Source organism: Chrysemys picta, chromosome 9 (assembly GCF_011386835.1).
Source record: "Chrysemys picta bellii isolate R12L10 chromosome 9, ASM1138683v2, whole genome shotgun sequence".
Lineage (NCBI taxonomy): Eukaryota > Metazoa > Chordata > Testudines > Emydidae > Chrysemys > Chrysemys picta.
The window spans coordinates 33,492,055-33,515,066 of NC_088799.1; the positions used below are offsets into that span (position 1 = coordinate 33,492,055).

Consider the following 23,012-nt stretch of genomic DNA (forward strand, 5'->3'; position numbering starts at 1 on the left):
AACATCGTTCCCCTTTGTCATGGCCAAGGATCCCGATACCGCAGCCTCGGTCTCCGGCCTGGAGGCCCAGATCTACAATGCCACAGTCCCCACCAACAAGACATGGGAGTCTGGAGTCACAATGCTGCTCCCTGTATTCACAGTACTGTTGGTCCTCCCGCCAGAGATCGCCAAGGTGCGGATTACCATTGCCTCGCAGATCTCCCAGGCATCAGTTCCCTCCAGTATGGGACCATTCCTAGTCATGGCACCAATCACCGGGGCCCCAGTACCATTCTTTGGGCAGGCACCAGCCCTGGCTGCCTCCATACCAGTCGCCAATGAGGGTCAGTCAGCAGACTCAGGCTTAGACATCTCCACCCTGGTTACCAGAAGGACAGTGGTCTGGGTCAGAGGGCCAGTTCAGCTCCCCCATAAAGGGTGAATCATCTCCTTGCTGGGAACCCACTAAGATGCCTGCAGCGCTGGCATGGGGTTGAGGGCAATGGCCCGCCCAGTGGCAATACTAGAACCCTTGGGTGTACCTGTTCTACCACTGCTCCTTCCAGGCTGCATCGGACAGGCTACCCCCAGTGCAGCTGGCACCAGAGTTGGGGCATGGTGCCAAATCTGAAGTGGCAACTTCACGGGAGGCCCTAGCGGCCACAGAGCAGTCCAATGGAGCAAGGGGACGCCACTCTCCAGCGGTGCAGTTGTCCTCGTCGTCCCTGGACAAGGTGGTGATAGGGCTCACGCAAACCAATAGCTCCCCAATGACTTCCAGAGGGTGGCTGCCAATCTGAATTTGGAGGTCAAGGAGCTAGCTGAGGAGTCCGACCTCTTCAGTGTCCTCCTCCTTCTCCGCCTCAGCCCAGGTCGCATGGCTCATTCGCCCAGGGGTGCTGAAAATTGCCAAGTTTGTATGGCAGACCCATCTTCTGTTCTGCTCACATCCAAGAAGGTGGAAAAATACTACGTTCCCACAAAGGGGGTTTGAATACCTGTACACGCACCCTTCCACAGGGTCCCTGGTCGTGTCTGCCGTCAACGAGAGGGCCAGGCGAGTGGCACCCCCAAGAACAGAGATGCCAAAAGGCTGGACTTTGTTGAATAAATCTTTCTACCAAATGTCAGCCTCCAATTTAGGATATCTAACCAGTAGGCCCTACTTGGCAAATACAATTTAAACCTCTGGGACTCCATCAGCAAGTTCAAGAAGAGCCTCCTACAGGATTGGGCTCAAGAATTAGCTACCTTGGCAGAAGAGGGCAAGTCTGGCCAGAGGTGCCCTCCAGATGGCCTGGGATGCCAAGGACTCGCTGTCCAGGGTGGTCACCGCTGTCATAACTGTGAGGCGCAGCTCCTGGTTACAGACCCCTAGGCTGTCCCAGGAGGTGCAAACTACTCTCCAGGACTTGCCTTTCAAGGGAACGGGGCTATTCTGAGCTAACTGATGCAAGGCTCCATGGCCTCAAAGACTCCTGGCCACCCTCTGCTCCTTGGGCCTGCATATTCCTCAGCAGGCTAGAAAACTGTTCTGCCCCCCACCTCCTCCGCTGTCACTGAGGCCTTGGGGTGCCCCTCGGTCTGGCTCCTATAACAAGGACCGAGGCTGGTTTTAAGCAATGCCATTAGTAGTCATCTCATCTCCCTGCCCAGCCTAGTCCTTCCAGGGACCAAGGCATCCAAAAGCAGTCATTTTGAGGGTGTGCCCGAGGAAGATGCCCCAGTCAATGTGCCAGATCTGCTCCTTGTCTTCCTCAACCGCCTCTGACCTTTCTAGTCAACCTGGTCCCATATCACATCAGACCATTGGGTGCTGCACAGTTTTGTTGGGCTATGCCCTGCAATTTATAGCCAACCAACCCTTCCAGCCCACTTCTTCATTCCTCTTTGGGTACCCTTCGCAGGAGCAGCTCCTCATTCAGGAGGTTGAAAACCTTTTGTGCCTGGGGGCAGTGGAAGAGATTCCATGGAACATGGAAAGAAGAGGATTCTACTCCTGCTACTTCCTAATTCTGAAGGCAAAAGGGGGCCTCAGACCTATTCTAGATCTGCATCGCCTCAAGTCTCTCAGGAAGTTGAAATTTCGCATGGTCTCCCTGGCCTCCATCCCCTCCTGGATCCAGGAGACTGGTATGCCGCCCTTGATTTAAAGGACACATATTTCCCTTTTCCTAGGGCACTGGCACTTCCTCCACTTCATACTAGGTCAGTGCCATTTCTAGTTCACGGAGCTGCCCTTCGGTCTCTTGTTGGCCCCAAGAGTGTTCAAAGTGTATGACGCCAGTGGCTGCTTACCTGCGACCTCAGGGAGTCCAAATCTACCCATACCTCGACTATTTGTTGGTTGATAAGGGGCTGGTCAGATCCGGTGCAGCGGCATCTTGATCTGGTCTGTTACACCGGTCACAACCTGGGCCTAATAATAAATGAGAGAGTCAACCTTAACTCCAGTGCAATGTATTGCACTGATCGGGGCGGTACTCTACTCTAGCCAGAGCCTTCCTCCCTGAGACTTGATTCCAAGCCATGGTGGACCTCATCCTGTCTCTGCGTGCCTAACCGCTCACCACCACCCACACATGCCTGGGAATGTTAGGGCACATGGCGGCATGCATTTATGTGGTCTGGCACACACTACTCCGTCTCAGGCTCCTAGCCGCATGGCTGGGGTCGGTCTATGTCCCCAGCCAGCACAGCATGGACTAGGATTCTGGACAGCCTACTGTGTTCTCACCTGGTGGCAAGATCCCACATCTGTGCTGGAAGGAGTCCCCTTTGTGGCCCCAGTCTCATCAATGACTCTCTTGTATCTGACACTTCGGACCTAGGATGGGGAGCCCATCTGGGCAATCTTAGTACACAAGGTTGTTGGTCTAGTCACGATTGGTCCCTGTACATCAACATCCAGGAACTCAGGGCAGTTTGCCTAGCCTCCCAAGCCTTTCTGCCTCCCGTACAAGGCATGGTGATTCAGGTCCTGATGGCCAGTCTTCTATATGAACAGGCAGGGCAGAGCCCTCTGCGAAGAAGCTCTCCGGCTCTGGAACATCTGTCTGCAGCACAACAGACATTTCATAGCCTCTGACCTCCCAGGGGCCTAGGATGCTTGGGCATACTGCCTCAGCAGGCCTTTCTTGTCTCACGATGAGTGGTTTCTTCACCCAGATGTGGTCAGTTCTATCTTCCACAAGTGGGGAACTCCCTGGGTGGACCTATTCGCATCCAGGCCGAACAGGAAATGCCACTTTTCTGCTTGTTTCAGGGCATGTACGGAGAATCCCTATCGGATGCCTTCCTGCTCCCGTGGTCAGGGGCTTGCCTCCAGTGCCATTGCTGACCAGGGTCCTTATGAAGATTAAGCAGGACAGGGTGAAGGTCATCCTCATAGTGCCAGCACGGCCACGCCAACACTGGTTCAGCACTCTGCTGGACCTCTTGGTGGCGACCCCTTCCAGCTGCCGCTCAGAACCACAGCATTCTTCTGGACCCAAACCTGGTGGCACTGCATCTGACAGCTTGGCTAATGTGTGGCTAAAAGTGCAGGGGGGGCAGTGGTCAACCGAGATCCAGAGAGTCCAGTTGGGAAGTAGAAAGGTGGCTCTGGTGGAGGGCTACTTGGCCAAATGGAAGAAGTTCACCTGCTGGATGGCAAATAAAGGTGTCTGTCCCGAGCGAGCGTCATTGCAACTCATTCTAGACTACCTCCTTTAAGGGAGTGGACTCACCCCTGCGGCGCCTCCTGCTGGTCGTCCTTGGGAATTAGCTCTTCAGCCTCCGGAGCGCCCTCTGCAGGCTGGTGTCCCGCTGCTGCTTGGCCCCAGTGACCCTCCCTGGACTCCGGTGCCCTGTTCTTTGGGGTGCTGCCCCTGGCAGTAACCCCTCTTTCTCCCAGGTCTCCCTACCCAGGGGAACCCCCAACCCTCTATCCTCAGCTACTGCCAGTCACCAATTAGCCCCCGGGCAGACTGCAGTGTCAGCCACTCATCATAGGCCAGGTTGGGTTTGGACCTGCTGCCTTTGCCTACCCTGGGCTGCCCTCTGCTAGGCTGCAGCCTGGGGCTTTCCAGGCTGGAGCCTCCCCAGCTCCTCTGCCTTTCCCCAGCCCTGCTCCACTCAAGTACTCTGCTCAGGTCCTTGCAGCCAGGTCCCTCCCTAGAAGCTAGAGGGAATCTGTTTGGGCTCTTGGCTCACAGCATTTTTATACAGGCCAGCTGTGGCCTGATTGGGGCATGGCCAGCTGCACCCACTTCCCAGTCGGCCCAGCTTAGCAGCTCCCAGCCACAACCTTCTCCCAGGGCTGTTTTAAGCCCTTCAGGGCAGGAGTGGGGTAACCACCCCGCTACACTCCTGCATTTCAAACTCCAGGACTTGTTGCTCTCATAGATCAAAGTTGATCTAGCAGCCATCTCAGCCTTCCACCTGCCGCTCGAGGGCAGGTCAATTTTCTCTCTGGATATCACAGCCAAATTCCTTAAGGCCCCGGAGAGCCTTTGCTCACACATCAGGGATCCTGTTCCTCTGTGGGACTTGAATCTGGTGCTGTTGTGGCTCACAGGTCCCCCTTTTGAGCCTCTGGCTTCCTGTCCTCTCCTGGAAGGTCACGTTCCTGGTTGCAGTGATGTTGGCCCACCGGGTATCTGAGATTTGGGCACTCGGCTCAGAACCTCCTTACAAGGTCTTCTACAAGGACAAGGTCCAGCTAAGACCGCATCTAGCCTTTCTTTCCAAGGTAGTCTCTCAATTTTCATTTGAGCCAAGACATTTACTTCTTTCCGAAGCTGCAAAAGTCCAAGGAGGAGTGCAGGCTACGTGCCCTGGACATCAGGAAGGCTCTGGCCTTCTACGTTGGCAGGACCAAACCATTCCGTAAGTCGATGCAATTATTTGTCGCTGTGGCTGACGGGATGAAAGGTCACCCTGTATCCGCTCAGAGAATTTCTTCTTGGATTGCTGCCTGCATTCACTTCTGCTATGATCAGGCGAAGGTGCCGCCCCTGGCGATTGTCACTGCCCGCTCTACCAGGGTGCAGGCCTCTTTGGCAGCCTTTCTGGCCCAAGTGCCTTTTCAGGACATCTGTAGGGCAACCCACGTGGTCATCGGTCCATACCTTTACGTCCCACTATGTGCTTATCCAGCAGGCCCAGGACAATGCTGGCTTCTGTAGAACAGTACTGCAAGCCGCTAAGGTGTGAACACTGAGCCAACCTCCATAGATACTTCTTGTGAGTCACCTAGAATGGAATCAATATGAGCAAGCACTCAAAGAAAAAACTATCTACCCTTTCGTAACTGTTGTTCTTTAAGATGTGTTGTTCATGTCCATTCAGCACCCCTTGTCAGACCATTATCTGTACACCAGGAACAAGAACAGCTGGCAAAGGAGGAATAGGCTGGTCTTGAGCCTTTGGAGCAATGCCTTTTCGGCCCTTTCCAATGACCTATCATCTTCTCCTGATGTCACTTTCTTCAATTCCTGACTATGGAGATTTTCAGGAGTTTCTGAAAGAGCTCAGACCCTTGAAAGAGACACTTTGGTGATTGAAGATAAAGATTACTAACTTTTTGATACTTTGCATTCTTCAACTCCTGCCAGAATACCACTACCAATTAATGAGGATGAACCAACTAATATCTGGTAACGATGCTTGCAACTTTGGTCCAACCCCTTTTGGGGTACTGAGTGGAGAACAATCTTACACCTGCATAATACCAGGTTCATTAGTGGTTTCTCTAGTCTGTGAGAAGACCAGTCTGAAAGGACCCCAGAAACAAAGTCCCAAGATGTATCTTTTTATAAGAGGCTTCATGGTCAGCATCATTTCAGCTACAAATATCAATATATCAGGCCTTGTTTACAAAGTAGCCTATCCAAGTTGGTAACTTTATCTCCTCCCTAGCCAGTGTCCTTCAGGAATCCAGAGCAGAGTTGAAAATCATCAATGGCAAAGATCTGAATTTTGCATCAAAATCTCTACAGGCAGCCATGGATGCATCAGATAATGGCTAGGTCCAGGGCCACTGCAGTAACTATGCACAGAGCATCATGGCTAAAATCTGACATCCCTAGTCTGGTGCAAAGAACAATTGAGAATTCTGCCCTTGAAGATTAGACTTGTTAAGTACAGGCACTGACCACGTGTTTAAATTTCTTAAAAGATTACAGGGCTACACTTAGCTCATTGCCCAGCTCCAGCTGAACCCCAAATTACACACTTCCTAGATATCAAGAGAAAACCAGAGAGGACTCCCACTTACCCTTAGCAACGGTTTTGTGAGTTTCCACCTAGAGAAAAAGTTGTCATCGTCTTCCTCAGTTGCTGGCCAGTCTTCCTCTGCTTCCAGACAGCAGGTTTGAAGCAAGAGTCTGTGCTTAGATTAGACAAGAGCCATCCCCAAACCTAACATTGGGATACTGGCTTCCCCCCCCCCCTTGTGCTTGGAGAGTAATGTTGACTGACTGATGGGCACTGGAAACTGTCAGGGCTAATTGATCCAATTTCAGTTATTGTCCCTATCCACCCCTCTTGCCTGTCACTCTTCAGGGACCCTTCTCATGAAAAACCTAAAAAGTGTCGTCTTGTCTTGGCCTGGAAGCTATAAAAGAGGCTCCGTATACTCCTGGTATCGTTTTGTTCTGCAGAAAAATGGGTGTCTTTGTCCTGTCCTATATCTAAGGAGACTGAGTATTGAACAAATATATATGCAGTCTGACTGAGGCAAGCTTTGCCATCCTTATTAATCATCCCTTTAGGTTCAAGACTGGCTTGTGGCTCTCTTCCTCAAAGACTTATACTTCCTGTGTGCCAAATGAATTACAATATGGAAGTATCTGGGATTTGTAGTAGGACTCAATTATTAAGAATATAAGAACGGCCATATTGGGTCGGATCAAAGGTACATCTAGCCCTGTATCCTGTCTTCCAACAGTGGCCAATGCCAGGTGCCCTAGATGTAACGAACAGAGCAGGTAATCAAGTGATCCATCCCCTGTTGCCCATTCCCAGCTTCTGGCAAACAGAGGCTGGGGACACCATCCCTGCCCATCCTGGCTAATAGCCCTGTCCTCCATGAACTTACCTAGTCTTGGCCTTCACTACATCCTCTGGCAAGGAGTTGCACAGGTTGACTGTGCATTGTGTGAAGAAATACTTCTTTTCATTTGTTTTTAAACTTCCTGCCTATTGATTTTCATTTGGTGACTCCCCTGGGTCTTTTTATGAGAAGGAGTAAATTACACTTCCTTATTTACTTAGACCTCTATCATATCCTCCCTTAGTCCTCTTTTCCTATTACTACCAATGCAATACAAAACTCTACCATTTATGCTCTCCACAGTCCTGAGATAGGAAAGAAATGCCTAGCTATAGTGGCTACATATTTGAAGAGGTAGGACATTCACATATACTCTAATCTATTTTGGCTGCTCAAAGGCAGACTTCAGCAGGACAGCCCTGATCTGTCCATCACCTGTTCAGGCACCTGGGCATCAAGGTAGATTACAAAAGCCTCTCAAATGATGGTCCATAGGCGTCGTTATCGACTCCAAATCAGCAAAAGCATATCTTCCCAAGAACAGGTTTTACTCTGCTCAGATAACTATCGGTATCAAAAGGAATCCATCAACCACAGTAAGAACCTGCTTCAGATTTCTGCACCACATACAAGCTTACACATCTATAACATTGTTAGCCAGAGTTCACCTACATGGACTTCAGCCAACCATGTAATGGTTGTATCTCCCCCTGAGGTATCAGGTGAGTATGAGTTGTGGTCCCAGCTGTCATGGGCCACCAGTCCAGTAACTACATAATCCCAAGAACATTCAGAAGGAGTACTCTTCACTTCCTATAGACACCGATCATAGATGCATTAGGAACAGGTTGAGGTGTACGCACCTGGACCATGTCAAGATCCAAGGAACTTTGTTCCCAAAAAGATATGACTGACATAAATGTTACAGAATTACAGGTGTTCAGATTAGCTTGCATAGCAATCCTAACTGTTCAAAAGAATTCTACTGTACAGGCTTTCAAACAACACATCTGTAATATGTCCTGTAAACAAGCAAGAAGGAGCCCCCTCATCTCGTCAGGAGGCAATCAAGTTATGGACATGGTGTCAACATAGGTTTACCTTAATGTTTCATCTTCCAGGAATCCGCAAGAGTTTCAGAGATTCTAGGCACAGTCTATTACCAGCTATGAATAGTAGCAGAATTCCATTATCACGCCAGTATTTTAGTGGTGGGGAAATCCTGGTATAGATTTGCTTTGCTACCAAAGACAACACTTAGAGGTCCACACTCTTCTTCCAGCGAAGACATGATCCCAGAATCCTTGCAAACCTTCCCCCCTTCCCCCACTTAAGATCAAGATCTCATGTAAGCATATCCACCCATTTTGTTGAATCCCAGAGTGATCTGCAAACACACTGATCTTGATGGATAACCCTGATAGACAGCTCTGGCTAATATGTCTGTTCAGCCTCCTGTACTACTTCTAAACAGAATAGCTCCAGATTGTCTTCAAAAATATCACTTCATCCAGACCAGAAATCACTACATCCAACAGCCTGGATGCGAGATGGTTGAGTGCTACTGACTTCAATGTTGAAGTGCGAGAGATCCTGCAGTGAAGCAGAAAGCTGGCCATGAGGAGAAAATATTTCTTTAAATAGAAAAGATTTTCAATTTGGACAACCAACCACAACAGTGACCCCCTTGGAGGCTCTCTACCTAAAATCCTTGATTGTTTTCTATGTTTAAAACACTCGGGACTCTCAGGGTATGTCTATACTACCCGCTGGATTGGCGGGCAGCGATCGATCCGTCTAGTCTAGACACGATAAATCGACCCTTGAGCACTCTCCCGTTGACTCCTGTACTCCTCCACTGCAAGAGGTGCAGGCAGAGTCGATGGGGGAGCGGCAGCAGTCGACTCACCACAGTGAAAACCCCGTGGTGAGTAGGTCTAAGTAGGTTGACTTCAACTACATTATTCATGTAGCTGAAGTTGAATAACTTAGATCGATTTGGTATACCAGTTTTTTATTTTTTATATATATATATATATATATATATATATATATATATATATATATATATATATATATATATATATATATATATATATATATATATATATATAAATAATATGAGAAATTCATAACTTTTTTCCACTGAATCTCTTCTTTTAAAACTAGATTGATTTGGAAGTGTAAGTCATCCACTAATTGACGTTTGAGGACTTTTTTTCCCTTATGGTCAGGCTATTCCGTAATTGTCCACTATGGGTTTTGTATTTTCTGTATATAGCAGCCAGTACCAGATGCTTCACAATAGTTGCACTACATGGATAACCACCACTCTAGATCACGCTAATCTGTATGGTCCTAAAAGCCCATGGGAGTTGTTATGCCAGGATGTAAAAGGGGAGGCGTGAAGATAAGGAGACTGTATACAAGCTATACATAAACCTTCATCAAAAAAGAAAACTAGAGGGGCTATTTAAGAGGGTAGTGAAAGTAGTCCATCAGACACAAATATTGGGGTGCACATGGAGTGGCTGCCCAACAGAGTTCTAGTCTCCTGTGTATATTAGGTTGCAAGGAATTCTCATGGTAATTGGGGGAATTAAAGTATTAACTTTTTTTATACAGAATTGTTAAAATATCATTTAAAGCTATAATAAACCGATGTGGGACTTGTAATTGAAAATTACACCTCTATTGCATGTCTACACTACCCTTTTGTTGGTATTACTCATGTCACTTTGGGGGGTGCGGGGGTCTCCTGCCCCCGAATGACAAAAATTACACGGACAGTGCTGTCCACATCAGCTCTTCTATGCTCTCTCCTGCTGGCATAGAGCGGGTACACAAACAAGCTTACAGTGGCACAGTTACAGTGGCACAGCTGTACCGATGCAAGTTTGCTAGTGTAGACATGGCCTTAGGCTTGAAAGACTTCTTAAAAGTAGCTAATCGAACACAAGTGGAATATAATCTAGACTCTGAAAAAGGCTTGAGAGTCTGATGCTTGAGACAAAACAAGGTGTCAAATCCTGTTGTATGCTAAATTGGCTGAAACCTAAAGGAATGTGTAAGAATAAATAGCGAACTCTAAAAAGATTAGTATTGAAATAACAAGGTTAAATATCTTCACTTGGAAGAAGAGAAGACTGAAGTAACAAAACTGGACACTAAAATTGTTCAAGGCTAGTGATCATTATGAGGAAGACTGAACAAGTAAACTCGCAACACAATGGTAGATAAATTTTTGTGCTAAACTTACTGTAGTGTATACACTTGAGTATTACTTGAAAACACCGCACAAACATTAATCCTTGACGCACTCTTATGAGGTAGCGGGGAGATTGCCTTTCCAGCTATAGGGAGCTTGGTGTCAGAGCTGGGATTAAACTCCAGAGTTTGCTGGCTTCCGGAACTCTGCCCAAACCAATAAAACGACTTCTCTCAAAAAATCCAATTGTCATTTATGTGTAGTTCAGCAAAGATGTCTGCTCCATTGCTCTGGTGGTCCCTTTTCCCCCTTCCTACAATGATTTGATAGCCATAGTCGGTTAATTCCTCTTAACAACATTTGACTTTGTCAAATCTAAACTGTTTCCTTCAGCATTTCTAGCAAGGTTGCTGTTTCATCCTGGGTGGAGAGTCCTTATGCTTAGCTTACAGCTTTGCAAAGCAACTACCACTTTACACATACTTCGCCACGGTGCACTGGATGCTACCGTTTAGGTCAGGGTAGTTAATAGGTGGACTACTGGTCAAATCTGGACTGCCAGATGCTTTTGAACAGACCCAGAAATCTCTTTATTTACTTATCATTGTTTTTATATTTTCTCTGGAATCTAGACCTTGACCAAGAATTTGGACCTTAACCTAAACCAGGGGTAGTCTATTTTTTGTCATGATCTAATCTTGCTCACCGCTTGACTTGAAGCTGGATACTACTCATGAGTTTCCTAGTGTCAAATATATGTAAATCTGAGATGGGTTACTTTATACCCAATGCATGCTTTCTCCAAGTTGTCCTCTTGTGTTTAGCACCTTTCTCTTGCGGTAGTGGTGACTAACTTGTATGATCTTAGACAACTTTCAAATATTTATTTCGTAAACTGTATTATATGATTTCTCGGAGCAGTTTCAAATAATTTGCCTTGCCTGCTTCCAGTGATGGCAGAGAACAAGAGATGGGATTAGAGAAAGATTTATACAGTATATGTAACTCTAATTTTTGACATCTCACTTGCATGTTACAAGTTGTGACAGCTTCTTACGTGCTTTGACTGCCCATGAATTAAAAATACTGCACATCCGTGGATGGTGCTTTCAAACTGAATGTATCTTTAAAGTACATTATGAAAAGGTCACCTGCAATAGAGTACCCCAGCAACTCTGACGGCTCATTCTGTTGCATGGACTAATTTTAGTCACTTTCTGCATCCCTTCTTTGAGCCACCACTGTATTACCTTTAGATCAGTTAACTTTACTGGATCCTTTCTTTTGAAAGGGTAACGTACAGTCTCTTGGGGTAGCCTGTTGGAACTTCTTTCCCAATGGTAAATCAGTTGCGTTAAAAATACCACATAATAGGAGGGGAAAAAATAAGTTTTAAATTTCTTTTCCTCTAGTCACAAGCTACAAAAACCCATATAGGAAACAGTTACAAAGATTTGAAAGTGAATAGCATTCTATTTTTTTATATGCGATAGAGCTCCCTTTCTCAGTCCATGGATCATAATCTCTTGACTTTGCAGCTGTTTCATAGCTGTTCTTTCTTGGGTCCATTATTCTTATGGCTTGCCTGTCGTCTTGGTAAGAGCACTTTTGTAGATTCTCTGTAGGGTTTTGGAAACAAGCTGTCAAAAAGCTTTATTAACCTGTTTAAAGTTGGGACAGCTGCTGCTCTGTCAATGCATAACTCCTCTGCTTTCCTTCCCATTGCCGCTGGCGTCTCTAAACCAACTTTAAGAACTAGATTTCTCAAGGCCAGAGGTGCTCACAATCTCTAACCTTCCCCTACTTCATTATAATTTGCAAACGCTCAGGAATTAGACATGCTTAGTTAATAGCACGTGTAAAATTCTGATTCTTGGGTGACTGGTTATGTCTAGGGCCCTACCAAATTCACGATCCATTTTAGTCAATTTCATGGCCATAGGATTCAAAAAATTGTAAATTTCATAATTTCACATATTTAAATCGGCTATTTCATGGTGTTGTAGGATCCTAACCCTAAAGAGGGTTGTAAGGGTATTGTAGGGTGGGTTGCGGTACTGTCGCCCTTAGTTCTGCGCTGCTGCTGGTGATGGCGCTGCCTTCGGAGCTGAGTGGCTGGACAGTGGTGGCTGCTGGCTGGGAGCCCAGCTCTGAAGGTGGTGGTGCTGCCAACAGCAGTGCAGAAGTAAGGATGGCATGGTATAGCACCCTTCTGCACTGTTGCTGGCGGGGTGCTGCCTTCAGAGATGGGCGCCCAGCCACCGCTCTCCAGCCACCCAGCTCTGAAGTCAATGCCGCTGCCAGCAGTAGGCACAAAGGCAATACCATGACATTCCCCCCCCCCCCCCACACACACACACTAATTTTGTGACACCCCCCTCCCATGACCAGCTTTTGTGTTGGGACCCCCAGTTTGAAAAATACTGGTATCCCCCTTGAAATCTGGATAGTGCACACAAGACCAGTTTTCAAGGTCCATGACGTGTTTTTCATGGTCATGAATTTGGTAGGGCCCTAGTTATGTCCCTTGAATATCTTCTATGTTACTGGAAGAAGCAAGTTACATTTTGGAGTAGCTGAATTATTTGTGGTTTTTCCTAAAGCCCGGTCCTCTTCCTATATTATATTCTGCATAATAGGGTCTACTCTTACAAAGTCAAAGTAGCAACAGTGGAAGCACATGGACGTTAACAAGTGAAATGCAGCAGATGGAAATATACCTAATCGTATAACCCCATGGTACAGTCTATGGATAACTTATAAAAGCCAAAATTCTTCCATCAACCTAGCTACCAGCTCTTGGGGAGGTGGATTACCTATGCCCATGGGAGAACCCTTACTGGTGGATTTGTGAAATTGAACAGCAAAGGGGCAAACTTGTAAACACCTTTTAGTGGATAAGCTCTGATGCATGGAAGCATTCAAGGTTGATGTGTTAATATTTTTCCCTGTTTTAAAAAAATTGCCCTAATTTTGAAAGTGTGTGTGGGGTGGAGTAGGGGTTTTTTTTGTTTTGTTTTTTGTTTTGCTTTTTTAAAATCTGGTCATGTCTTGTTTTTCATGCTTGAGTCGATAATTGGGAATTGATTGGGCTTGCATAGCAGAATAATTGCAGCTAATTTCACATGCAACAATTCTTTAGGTTTGAAACTTTTTTGCAATGTCTTACTTATTCAAGATGCCCCAAAATAAGTTGGTTAGAAATCACTACTAAGTGCATTTCATTTTACAAAACATTACATGACACTTTAGAAGAATAAATTTTAGTATTATCTTGTATAATGAAGGGTTGATGTGAAGTTGTACTTACACTAATATATTTTTGTATAAAGTACAAAAAAACACCTTCCACCTACAGGCTTGTATCTGCATCTCAGACTCCTGATAGCTTTCTGTTTTGACTTTCTGCTGACAGGTCACATTTAGGGCAGGCAAAACATAAGGCACATAGCCCTCCTGAGAGTAAAAAATCTATTTCAAAGGCACCCAAAGTGCAGTCTAATACTACTACTGAGCAGTCCAGGGGACACTTTTCTAAAAGGTAACTGCTTCATATTCCTGTTAACAAGTGTAATGTGCACTTCAAGAATGTATATAATACTCTAACCAGATTAGATTATCCTAAATTGTCTGACATCTAGTTTTTACTAACCTAGGCTTAATGCTCAACTGATGTATGTCAGTGTCTGAAATGTTCGTGCATCGCATTGTTCTTAAGTCACAAATTGAAATGCCATTTCATCAGTGCTGGGGAGAAAACAAATTCTGCATAACTAGCTCTGGATTATATACTGAAAATAGAAATTTTCCTACATGTTGGGTAAGATGGAAATTTCCCAAACAGTTCTGAACTGTGTAATGTATTAAACCAAATATAAAATGATCCGATATCAGACTGCTTTAGTGATCAGAACCTTGGTGATGTCTTATTTGCTTACCATTTCCATTTTCCTGCCCCTTAAATTAGAATAGATCAGATTTCAGTCCTATTGAAGAGAACTAAACCATTTTGAAATATTTCATATGACTGTAATGAAATAAGAAAGGTAAATTGCAATCACTTTATAAAAAAAATTCTCACGTGTATATGAGGAATCTTTCCTTATCTGAAATCCAGTTGACTGGTTATGCATTACTGAATACTCCTTGGTTTCTTGTGGAACTTAGTTCTGAAATAGGTATTCAGTATACTAGTTTCATAGTGGCTTGAGGTATTTTGGTTGTCATCTGTGAAACAAGAGGTACTATACTCCAAATGGTGTTTAAAATCATCTCATAACTCTCCTAAAAATCCATAGATGGCAGTTTTCCATGCTCTTATTTTGCAGCTTTTTTTTATTTTAGTTTGGTCATGCTAGTAAAGTTACATCATTGAAATCTGGAATGCAACCTTTTTCATCTAAGCATGTTTTTCTTGTTTAATGTAAACCTTGTAATGGACTGTGATTAGGATAGATCTACATTTTCTTGAATGACGACAATTAGTATAAGTCAAGTCTCAATTATTGTAATAATGTAAAGTTTCTTGTAACTTAGTATTGTATTAACTCTGTTTCTGCTTACTTCTGCAGAGGCTGTAGTTCATCTGCAGTTATAATACCACAAGAAGACCCAGACAAAGTCAGTACTTCAGAAAGGCAAAAAACGGGGCAGGTGCCTAAGAAAGACAATTCTCGAGGAGTGAAACGCAGTGCTAGCCCAGATTATAACAGGACCAATTCCCCTAGCTCTGCTAAAAAACCCAAAGCACTTCAATATACTGAAACTTTCTCGGAAACAAACAAGCCACATACAAAATCTAAGAAAAGACACTTAGACCAAGAACAGCAGTCGAAATCTGCACAATTGCCATCAACGAGCAAGGCTCATACCAGAAAGGGTGGAGCTACCGGTAGCTCCCGAAGTCAGAAAAGGAAAAGGACAGAGAGTTCATCTTGTATAAAGAGTGGTACAGCAGTTGAATCAACTGGCGTTGAAGAGAGGTCTGCAAAACCCAGCAAACTGGCTTCAAAATCAGCGACCTCAGCCAAAGCTGGGTGTAGCAACATCACTGATTCTTCTTCTTCAGCTTCTACATCCTCCTCCTCTTCTGCTGTTGCCTCTGCTTCTTCCACTGTCCCTCAGGGTGCCAGAGTAAAACAAGGAAAAGACCAGAGCAAGGCGAGGCGTTCCCGTTCTGCATCTAGTCCCAGTCCCAGAAGGAGTAGCAGAGATAAAGAACCGAGTAAAACAGGTGGCTCTTCAAAGTTTGACTGGGCCGCTCGCTTCAGCCCAAAAGTTAGCCTGCCTAAAACAAAACTGTCTCTACCAGGCTCTTCAAAGTCAGAGACATCAAAACCTGGACCTTCAGGATTACAGGCTAAACTAGCAAGTAAGCTGATAAATATTTACTACTTTATTTTATTTTGGAAGGGTGAAGGGTCTTATTTTTGAAACTCAGCCTGGATAAAACCTTACATAGACTTGTTTGTTTTGGTTCTGAAGCAATCTGCAAAATAGTTCCACTAGACCTAAGCTAATGAATTTTGAGCTCGCTAGTAAATGCGTCAGCTTATGGTTAAGTTCTTGTCTGTTCTTGATGATCAAAATTCAGTTTAGCTGGCTCGTTGTATATGGTATAGACTTCTAATAAATGCTCCTCTATGAAACTTTATTTTAGATGAAAAATGACTATTGCTGAGGTACTGAACATCTGCAAATTCCATTAAAGCCTATGGGAGCTGCAGTTTTTAATCACCATGGCCCTCCCCTTCCCACCTTCTGCCCTAGAATTCTACTTCAGAATTTTATTGGGTAGATGAGTGTACCTCTCTTCCTTTTAAGTATAGACATTTGACTCATAAAACATAGATAAAATTATAGACAACCTTTTTATAGATTCCAAGGCCAAAAGGAACCATTGTGGTGATTTAGTCTGATCTCTTTATAACACAGGACATAGAACTCCCCCCAAAATAATTCCTTTGGAACTAAGCATATCCGGAGGGGAAAAAATCCTTGTGTAATCAAAATGAAAATACAGTAATACTACTTTCTCAAAGCTTGGGACTTTACTATGAAAATCTACCAAAATTAGGCCTTCGCATTTACCATACAGAACATTTAACTTTGTGTGAGGTTTTCATGTTGACTTCTGATCAAGTTTTAAAGGCAAAATGCAGAGAAATCTTTAAAACATTAAATGATTGTGTGCACTATGGGGTCTTGCTACTTTTGATTCTTGGCGAATCCTTCTCGGTGCACCTTCATTGGATAGTCACCTCACTTACGAGCTTGTACTAGGATTCAGGTGGTCTGTGTTAAATTCCTAACTCTACCACATACCTCCTCAAAGTCTCAAGACTTATCTTAATGTTTGCTCCCATTCTGTATTTGTAAAATGGAAATAATGTCTTTCTCACAGTGGAGTTCTGTGGATAAATTCATCAGTATGAGATGCTTGAATGCTATAGTGATGGGTTGTATATAAGAACCTAGATAGAATATCAAGGTCACCTGTAAACCTGAGCTCCTGCTACCATTTTCTTCAATTCCTTTGCAAGGCTTGGAACACTAATAGCCTCATGTCTACTCTAGTTCCTCAGCCAGACCACGTTCCCCTAACCTTTTTCCCTTTTAGGTTGTATTTAGAGAACCCCCAACACAGGAGACGTAATCTAAACCAGTGGTTCTCAACCAGGGGTTGTGGCTCCCTGGAGGGCTGTGAGCCAGTTTCATGGGGTCTGCCCCTCTTCCTGCTGGTGGTGCCTGGGGCTGCAGTTTCTCCTCCACTCCCAGTCCTCTTTGACTGCTGGTGCAGCCAGTAAGAGCAGCCCAGGTGGGGTGACCTGGCTCTGGGGCTTGCAGAACCCTCAGGAAGTGGGGGGGAGGGAGGGACCCTTCTGGCGCACAGCCCCTAGCTACCCCCCTGAGTGGGTTTCAGCCTTTTTGACCTGAGGGCCTCTCCTCCTCCCTTTTGTGTTACTTTTGGTTGTGTCCCCTCAACCCACACAGGGCTAGGTGTCACAACCCCTCTTTCTCCCCCCCCCCCCCCCCCCCCCCCCCCCCCCCCGTCAAACTATGCCTATGCCAGAGGGGACCACACCCCTTGCCCAGTGTGACTGAGGCCCCCTGCTGGGTCCTGGAGTTTTAATAGCATGTTTGGAGGGGTGGGTCAGGGGGGCTCAGAGGGAAAAAGGTTGAGAACTCCTGAGTCTGTCGTAGTGTAGACATGTCCCTGGACTTGCTAGCCAAATGGCCTTGTGCTCATCTACAGAAGACTTTTGTGTAAACTGGTTTGGGATGGATGGATGGATTGATTTTAAAGGCATGACACTATAAAGAGGGGGTAACTTTTATGCATTGTTTGTTGACCCAACTAATTTGAGTGGAAGCAGGGCTAAGCCAGCACTGTGTGCTTTTAAAAAATCTTATCCTAAACTTTTTGATCAGGTTCAAATGAACAACATAAATATTCACATCAATTTGTGAAAACTTTTTCAAGAAGTGCAAGTTGAGTATTGGATTTTCCACTCAGTCAGATAGTACCCTTTAATATGATATATATAGCTTTATGTAGTCTATTTTTCTACTTCAGGATTTAAAAGAAGAAAAAAGAGATCAGTCAAGTGTGTGACTGAACAGAAACTTAATTCACAATTGTAAAACTTCTAAAATGCATATTTACCTTAGAATATTCTAGATATGTAGCAAAATTTCAGATGGGGGAAAAATCACTGTGCTGAGGAAATGTTAACCTCTGTTCTGGACTTGTCATATGGCATTAGGGGAAATGTGCATATTAAATTATTACAAAATGTTTAGTTTTTCTAAAATAGTATGAAAGCAGTTTTTCATTTTATTATTCTAAAAGCAAGTCGGATTTCAGTACAATGAAGTTAAATATATGGACATTGCTTAGCCTGACATTTTCCATATTCGCCAAAGGAGTAAACTGGCAGGCCAGAGATAGACTTTCAAAAAGAAAAACATTGGGAGACACCTCTACAGGTTCAGGATAGGAGCCTGGGGAGAAATTTAGAGACCCTACTACTTGGGTTGGTAGGAATCATAAAAGATTAGAGTTGGAAGAGACCTCAGGAGGTCATCTAGTCCAACCCCCGTGGCTCAAAGCAGGACAAACCCCAACTAAATCATCCCAGCCAGGGACTTGTCAAGCTGGGCCTTAGAGGTTTTTAAGAATGGAGATTCCACCACCTCCCTAGGCAATCCATTCCAGTGCTTCACCACCCTCCTAGAGAAATAGTTTTTCCTAATATCCAACCTAGACCTCCCCCACTGTGACTTGAGACCATTGCACCTTGTTCTGTCATCTGCCACCACTGAGAAGGTATTAGGATTTCTGCCAGGGTGCTGTTCCTGAACCTGGTTGGGTGTGTTTTGGGGGGGTAGGAGAACAAAGATGTTGTCTTACCTATAACTTTTCCCAGCAGCAATATGAAATTAACACTGTTTCCAGGATTATGAAGAGTATCCCTGAAACTGATAATGTAACTTCTCAAAGTTTGTTGGTTCACATTAGGAAGGCTCTCTGCAATTATGAAGGCTTTCTCTGTAATCATATGGACAGAAACTTACTTTAAAATATCTTAAGGCTGCTATTTTCGAAAATAGGAACCTAAAGTTGGGGTCTTAAGTCACTTTACTTAATTATCTAAATATGGAACTAGGATGTTAATTTGAGGCTTTGAAAAAAATCTTGGGGGAGAGGGAGAAACTGAAAATCTTGGTCTAAATTCTGCTTTAAAAATGATTTTAGCCACTCTTTATCACCAGGGAAAGGTTTCCACTTTTCATGAGTAAAAAGAGTTGTAAAGCCTTGAGAGGCCTTGGCAAGCTAAACTTGCCTGAGACCTTTACAGCTTGTACCTTTATAGTTTACTGGTAAACACACTTGGAATAACTATTTAATCATGTATTAAGGGATTTCAGAACCGAATCATTGCTTGTTACTCTAAATAACTTGTATAAAAATTGTATTTCGCATGCTTTACTGCGGGGGGGGGGGGGGGGGGGACAGAGTATAACAATTTATCCGTTAGACCTGCCTTAAGTTTAGAGTCAAACATTTTTTTGGATCACTTTAACTATATTGGGTTAGAAATTATAGCTAAATTGGTGCAAAATTTGGATGCAGTTAACTATTGTAAAGGTGATTTTTATTGGTATAATTTAGTGAAATGACTACACAATTTTTAAAATTGTTTTAACTAAGACCTTAAGTGAGTTGCACGGACTGTGCATCTCCTATTATAAAAGTAACTGAATATGATACAGAAAATATCTGTTCAATGTGTACAGTTCATTAATCAAAGCTGATAAACCAAATGGCTGGTGACCTTGTTGTAGCCACTTTGAGGTCACTCAAGTAATTTTATTTTTATTTTTTGCACGTAAAACACACTTGGGCAATCACTTTCCTGTTTTGAAAGGAGGTAGAGTTATTAACATGGCGCCTTTTTTTTTTTTTTTTTTTTAAGGGTAGCTGAATTCCTTCAAATATTAAGCAACTGAGTTTGCATAAAATATAACTTGTGTGTGTGAAGCCAGGGAAGTAGATACACCGCTACCTCGATATATCGGGTCGTGTTATAACACGAATTCGGATATAATGCGATAAAGCAGTGCTCCGGGGGGGGGGGGGCTGTGGTGGATCAAAGCAAGTTCAGTATAACATGGTTTCACCTATAACACGGTAAGATTTTTTTTTTTTTTTTTTTTTTTTTTTTGGCTCCCAGGGACCGCATTATATCGAGGTAGAGGTGTACATATTGTTGGGGATCAGATTTTACTTTCTAATCTCACATTGTTAACCCAGAAAAAATCGCTTTTTCCTTCCAAAACTCGTTGGTCCCTTGGCTCTTTTGTATTAATCTAGGACTGAATAGGATAAGTTTCACCCTGATCACTAACTCTGTTTTTTGCAATTAACTTTGACAATCAGGTATCTTTGCTTGAAATCAGTTAAAATTGTAGCAATTTGATGCATAATGTTGTTTGAACTGTATGTTAATGTATTTTCTTTAAGTTAAGAAAAACGTTTTTCTGCTGCTTCATAGCCAGTAGAGGGAGCACAGATAAAACTCTTCCATAGCAATGTCCATATAATTGAAGATTATGCACAAGTAGGGCTCTGTGTTAGTCACGGATTCCGTGACTTCTGCAGCGGCCTGTGTGGCTGACCCCAGGGCCACCCAAGCAGTCCTGGGGACAGCAACACTGGTCATTGCAGGATCGGCTCTGCAGCCACATGCTCGGGCAGCCCCATAGCCAGCCACTGCTCTGGTGGAACTGGGCAGTTGGCCCCGGGGACCACCCGAGCAGAGGCCTCAGGGGTGGCCAGAGCAGCCTCTTCCCCCTCCCCTCCTCTCCACCCCCCCCCCCCCCCCGGGTTCCTGCTTCTCTCTCTTCCTTCTCTTCTCCACCCTCCCTGCCCCCCCTCCCCATTTCAATCAGGGGTATTTATGGTATAAGTCATGGATGGGTCACAGGCTGTGATTTGTTTGTTTGTTTGTTGCCCATGACCTGTCCATGACTTTTACTGAAAAATACCAGTGATTAAATTGTAGCCTTATGCACAAGTGATCAAAGAGCAGTTAGTTTAAAATTCATTTAGAAATGTTTTTTTGACCCAAACTGATCCCTTTTTTAAACTTACCACAGGCAGTGCATTTTTTTTTTTTTTTTTTTTAGTGCTGGTTAATACATCTTGGTACGGTACTTGGTCCTGTATTCTTGCATCTCCTCTGAAATACAGTAACTCCTCACTTAACATTGTACTATGTCCTGAAAAATGCGCCTTTAACTGAAACTATGTTAAGCGAATCCAACTTCCCCATAAGAATTAATGTAAATGGGGGCGTTAGGTTCCAGGGAAATTTTTTTTGCCAGACAAAAGGCATTGTATACATTTTAAACAAGAAATTTAATACTACAATAATCACTGCTGCATATGAAGCTTGGTTGAGGTGGTGGAGTCAGAGAGTGGAAGAGGGTGGATTGTCCGGCTGCTCCTCTTGCTGAACTTGAACAAACATCTAGAGTGTTGTTTTGCTTTCTTTTCTTTTTTTTTTTCTCTTTGTAAACTTCTTTATAGCAAGTCATTAGATGACCAATTCCCCTAATCACTTTGGAGCTGCGTTCCCTGTCAGGATAGTCATCACTCAGGATTTGCAAGCCAGCTTCAATCCTTTGGAAAGCTTCAGAAAGACTTTTGGCAGTCAAATTTCGATGGGTTGGTGGTTCTTCTACTTCTTGGCCCTCTTCTTCCATTTCTCTCGTCACCTCTAGTTGCATCAACTCTTCATTGGTTAGCTCTTCTCCGTGTGATTGCCGAACTTGTGTAACGTTGGCGTCTTGCACTTCAAAAACCTGCTTTCTTGGCCAAGCCGAGGATATCTTTCTTCATAGTGGGGACAACATCTTTAAATCCTTTTAAGTCATTGACACATTCAGGCTACTACTTCCCCCACATACCACTCATGTATGCCTGAGTAACTTCAGCCCAGGACTCACCAATGTTATTGATGCACTTCAGAATGTTGTAGTCAGGCCAAAATTGCTGAATTGTAGGTTTGCCTTCCCCATCGGTGCCTCTGATGAGCTGGTCGTAAGTATGGTGTAACTAATGCGCCTTAAATGCAGCGATGGCTCCTTGGTCCATGGGTTGGATGAGTGATGTGGTGTTAGGTGGCAGAAAGACAACTTTGACATTTTTGCACAGGTCGTCCAGGTTGATTAGATAAGCCGGTGCATTATCAACAAGCAATAAAACCTTGAAATCAAGATTTTCCTTGGCACAGTATTCCTTCCATGCAGGGACAGCATAGAGAGCCAGCCATTCTGAAAAAATAGCTCCAGTTATCCATGCCTTCTTATTTGATCTCCAAATGACTGGAAGGTGTTCCTTTGAAAATCCCTTGAAAGCACGTGGTGTTTCAGATTGGTACACTGTCAGTGGTTTCATCTTCATGTCTCCAGCAGCATTACCACCTAAAAGCAAGGTTAGACCGTCTTGAGCTGCTTTAAATCCAGGCGCTGTCTTCTCCTTTTGGGAAATGTAAGTCTCCTCAGGCATCCTCTTCCAGTACAGGTCCGTTTCATTGACATTGAAGACTTGTTTAGGGGAATAGCCACCTTCCTCAATTATTTTCTTGAGATAGTTGGGGAATTTTTTAGCTGCTGCAGTATCAGCACCAGCCGCCTCACCGGACATCTTGATGTTATGCAGGTGGAAGCGCCGCTTGAACCGATCAAACCTTCCCCAACTTGCTGTGAAAGTCTGTCTGTGATCCTTCACCTTGGTCCCTCTTCAAATTGTCATACAAACTTTTTGCCTTGCCTCTAATTTTGCTAGTGATGCAAGCTATGTTCCACTGGTTTTGGTCCTCTATCCACCATGAGAGAAGATGCTCCATGTTTTCCAGCAAACTACTTCTTGATCGACTTATTGTAGTAGCACTAAGCGGTGTTGCACACTGAGCACTAGCCCTGATCTTGTTGTCATTATTCCTAATTGTTCTCAGAGTGGTCGGAGTAAGACCTAGAGCGTTGCCAATGTCTACTGCACGCTCGCCTGCATCAAAACGCTTTAAAATGTCTAATTTAGTACCCAAACTAATTGTTTTCCTGGTTTTCTTGCTGCTAGTGGTACTGCTACTGCTAGGCACTCCACTATCACTTGCTGGACGCGCATGCCTGTGCTACTATTCACTCCCTTCAGCCTGGAGTGGCCAGGGTCATGCAGCACCAGTCAACTATTGCAAGGGAAACCCATGTCATTCTGCA

The 23,012-nt window shown here is 44.4% G+C and overlaps 1 protein-coding gene across 16 annotated transcripts in view; it reads left to right on the forward strand.

Moving 5' to 3' along the window:
• TRIP12 (thyroid hormone receptor interactor 12) overlaps positions 1-23,012 on the forward strand; it is a 166,769-nt gene that overhangs the window by 47,901 nt on the left and 95,856 nt on the right. For 9 of the 16 annotated variants that reach the window (XR_010590363.1, XR_010590364.1, XM_008165915.4 and 6 more), the window contains 2 exons: positions 13,642-13,767; positions 14,798-15,597. Coding sequence is in view for 14 of the 16 variants with exons in the window: in XM_008165915.4 (XP_008164137.1) it covers positions 13,642-13,767; positions 14,798-15,597 (926 nt within the window). In the remaining 2 variants the exon portion in view is untranslated. The remainder of the gene's footprint in view (positions 1-13,641; positions 13,768-14,797; positions 15,598-23,012) is intronic. The other 7 variants (XM_065556944.1, XM_065556938.1, XM_065556939.1 and 4 more) reach the window with 1 other exon arrangement.